General features: G+C 37.1%; 1 protein-coding gene across 1 annotated transcript; it reads left to right on the forward strand.

Annotated features, from left to right (window-relative positions):
* The first annotated feature begins 579 nt into the window (after positions 1-579).
* On the forward strand, positions 580-3,698 carry polr3gla (RNA polymerase III subunit GL a). The gene is made up of 8 exons (XM_042745516.1): positions 580-741; positions 846-970; positions 1,590-1,719; positions 1,931-1,999; positions 2,102-2,158; positions 2,267-2,343; positions 2,430-2,555; positions 2,830-3,698. Exons 2-8 carry the CDS (start codon positions 854-856, stop codon positions 2,914-2,916), a joined length of 663 nt encoding a protein of 220 aa, XP_042601450.1. The 5' UTR covers positions 580-741; positions 846-853; the 3' UTR covers positions 2,917-3,698.
* The last annotated feature ends 254 nt before the right edge of the window (positions 3,699-3,952 follow it).

Here is a 3,952-nt window from a genome sequence, read left to right on the forward strand (position 1 = left end):
TCTGTTTCCAATGTAACACAGTTCTTCTCCTTCAGGGGGCGCGAGATACTCAGAAAGGACTTTGTAATCGTTTAAATCTGTTACTTGATTAGTACTTGATTCATTGATTCTTTTAACTTTTATAATAGTCTTATATTGTAATCTGATTGGTGCATCCTGACCAGTGTTGAGCACTTGAGTAAAATGTTCCTGTGGCAACACCTTTATAATGGGATAACTGTTATTTATATATTTTTACATTTGATATTCAGCATCGTATCGCCTTGGAAACACACAGAAGGAGTCTCGTACAGTAACAGATGTACTCGATATTCTCATTTTCTCACCAACACTTATTTCAGTGATATTTATTTGGTTGGGTATTTTGTATGTTGGGTATTTTGTATGGTTTATAGAATAATTGTTTTTAATCTTATTTTTTTTAATCCTATTATCAATTGTTAATCTCGTAATAACACTTGTAGTAGCAGTGTAATACTAATACAATGTAGTAGCGATCATTTGTAATAGGCTACTAGGAACTTCGTAGCGAGCAGTGTTTCTGTCTGGACTGTTAACTGAGGCGGAAGACACGTGCACACGTGCCGGATGTAAACACAACTACCACGTGTTCATGTGCACATGGCCTCACGCTCAGCAGGCAGCTGGTGATCTGTGCGCTTGTTTATTGGGCTCATAAGAGGCTGTTCTGGAAGGACAACTTCATGAATGCGATCCACTGAACCCGAGACACATTTAGAGGTAAGTTTAATGGTTTAAACACAGTCATCCGTTGTGGATCTTTCCGGTTTCACGTGGCTGTGAATGGCTGGTGATATACTCGCTGACACGTGATGCTGGTCCAGGTGCAGTGATGGCAGGCAGCAGAGGTCGAGGCAGGAGCCAGTTCACCTTCAGTGTGGACGCGCTGGGGTTTGGGAGAGGGGACTCCTTACCCACTTCTGCACAGACACCTTCTCCTCTTTTTCCTGTAAGTGTTTACTGGCAGATCAAGTGTCTTTACACTGGAGTATAACTCCATAGGTTTTTATCACACACATATTGTGCTATAAATGTCTTATTATTGGTTCGTAAAAGCTGATTACTCTGAGAAAAGCCTTTTTGGAAAGTGTGCTTTAACTATCCAAAACAAAAACATGTTGGGGTTTGCTGTATGTAACTTTTGTTTTGTTATTTTATTTTTGTTTATAATTGTATTTCTAATTATTCTTTACACTTTAAAAGCGTGTTTTTCTTTAAGACAATCAATTTATGCCATTTACCTTTCTTTCTTTCATTCTCGAAAATAGATATTTGGTGTATGTTGTTTTGGTCCTTTTTGCATTTGGCAGTAATAATTTATTTTTATTTGTAGTTTAATATTTTTTATTATTTAACTGTTTTTTAATTAATTATTTGTCAAATAATTGTACTTTATTTCTTATTATTTTATTTTCATTTACCTTTATGAATTTCTAAATTTTTTTTAAACACAGGTGTTTGCTGTTTTTTGTTCTTTTTATTTTCATTTACCTTTATGACTTTCTTTCTTTCAAACAATAATGATTTAATATTATTTAATATAAATAATCATATTACTCTTGATGCAGCCTATGCAGTTTCGGCCAGTGCCTCTGCACGCAGGAGAAGAGGTGGACTACATGCTCGCTCTTAAGCAGGAGCTGAGAGCCTCCAGCAAGAACCTGCCGTTCCACATAAAAGCAGCCAGAACAAAGACAGGTAAGACTGGGCGAGGCAACATGTGGGCGATACATCGGTGTATAAAGAGTGGCCCATTCTGAGCACAAAGCATGAAGATCCAGCATGACTTGTCTCTTGATTTGTATTTGAACTGTCGGCAGTCACGGAGATATTCAAAGCCAACGACCTTTCAGGCATTGATTGTTGAAGATCAGGTTTGAGCGGCTCTCTGTATTGTTTTCTTTTTTAGATGTGGCTCGTTACTCTGATAAATATCAAAATGGAGAGCCGAAGAACAACTGCATTGAATGGAGTCCAGGTGAGTACCATCAGCACCATTCTTCAGTTACTGAACTTGTTTTATAGTCAAATGGTTTTAAAAGTAAGTTTTCGCCTTTAAAAATATTCAATTTCATTCCAGACTGGAGCCGAATGCCAAAAGAGCTTTGCATTAAAGTACGGAAGCCACGGAAAACAGGTGAAGGAAACTCTATTATTATGTGTATTGGTTCACAGTCTTGATACTAATGCTAATGCATGTTATAATAAGAGTAAACCACGTTTTTAATACTTCTGCTCCATTTTGTCATAGGTGCCAAGCCACAACTCACACGAAAACCAAAAGTAGCTGCGGGTAAAGAAGAGGTTCTCCAAAAACTAGAGGTATAAGTTCACTGAAAACATGTTTTCTTGCTGTTTATTGTGTATGCAGCACATTAGTAATGCTGATATTGTGGAATGGCATTTAGACACTCGAGAAAAGAGAAGAAGAGCAGCATTCTGAGGAAGAGGAGGATGAAGAGAAGAAGAAACAGAATGATGAGGAGGAGGAGCCGGATGCAGATGAAGACTATGACGAAGAGGAGATTGAAGATGTACGAAAACATACAGTCTTTGTATTGTTGTCATGTGTATATGATATATTTCTCGCTTCCTTTTCTCGAGCACAAAAGGAGATTTGTGTTGTATGCTGCTTTAGTTTTTTTGGTGGTATAAATCACTGTTACTTTTCACTGCATGGACAAAGTGTCTTAGCCTTATTGTGAAATATCTCCTTCTGTGTTCCTCAGAGCAAATAAAGTAGTCTTTAAATATCCTAGCAACTTAGCAAAGCATGTTTAACAGCAGAATATGTGTGCTGTGTTTCAGGAGACAGACTACATCATGTCTTACTTTGACAACGGAGAGGATTTCGGAGCAGACAGTGATGACAATATGGATGAAGCTGTCTACTAATGTGTTTTTAAGAGGCTTTTTATTTCAAGTTCTTCTCACTGAATATGTCTATGAGTGAGACTGAAAGTATATATTTCAGGAAGAAGCGTCTTAATTCATGTGCTGTCTTGACACATACTGAATCTGATTGTGACGGACTAATATTGTTAAGATCCAGAGAGTCAGTGCTGCTCCTAAAGATGCTGTTCTGGGATTTCTAAGCTGCTTCACATACACAGATCATGATCGATACAGATTCTGCTGCTATTCCAACAGTGCTGGGATGTTACTCAAAGATTGTCTGCTTTTAACTTCTGTTTTATTACTGTAATTGGAAAGCTCTGTTTAAAAAGGCAGTGCACAGAAGCCCTCATTCCCCATTTTAAATGCATTTTAATGCATCTCATGTTTACACCTGATAATACCTTGAATTGTGAATCACACCTGGCTTCATAAGTTTTAAGCGTTGTGTGTGTGTGTGTGTGTGTGTGTGTGTTTGAGTGAATGAATAACACATATTAGGGAAAAATGAATTAATGTTACAGAAAATTTGATTTTTAGGGAGCATGTTGAAGACAGCTGATGCATTTTTGTTCTTAGTTTGACAGACCCAGTCTTTATTCACTTCCATGAAAGTCGTGTTTGTGATGAATGTGAGTAAATGAGGACATTTTCATGTGAGCTGTTTCTTTAAGAGTAGAGTATTTCTTATGTATCATCACGCAGCCGGCAGGTGGCGACATTTCCCTTCAGTGTATGAAATAAATCTGCAATGAGCTCTTACAATAAATCACCTGATTATAGAGCTTTTACAGTGCAGGCATGATTTCACAAAGTAATATCAAAGTAACATAAGCTTTAGTGCTTTGATGTCAGAACTGCACATGCTGGACTTTACAAAACGTCAACTTGTTACATCTTTGTATGCTATTTTATAAAATATTTATCTTTTTTTTTGATTATTCAGTTGAAATGCATGCTATGGAGTGCAGTGATATTCATCTTGTTTTACTGCATCATTCCTCAGTGACAGATATATGTTGTTTGTGCAGCAACA

This window comes from Cyprinus carpio, chromosome B19 (assembly GCF_018340385.1).
Source record: "Cyprinus carpio isolate SPL01 chromosome B19, ASM1834038v1, whole genome shotgun sequence".
NCBI classification, from domain to species: domain Eukaryota; kingdom Metazoa; phylum Chordata; class Actinopteri; order Cypriniformes; family Cyprinidae; genus Cyprinus; species Cyprinus carpio.

Bases quoted from the DNA above. Each gene is read 5' to 3' on its own strand.
- polr3gla (XM_042745516.1), top strand. From the start codon at position 854: ATGGCAGGCAGCAGAGGTCGAGGCAGGAGCCAGTTCACCTTCAGTGTG. The intron at 2,159-2,266 runs GTGAAGGAAACT...TGCTCCATTTTG, and splicing joins ACGGAAGCCACGGAAAACAG to TCATAGGTGCCAAGCCACAA. The intron at 2,556-2,829 runs GTACGAAAACAT...GCTGTGTTTCAG, and splicing joins ACGAAGAGGAGATTGAAGAT to GAGACAGACTACATCATGTC.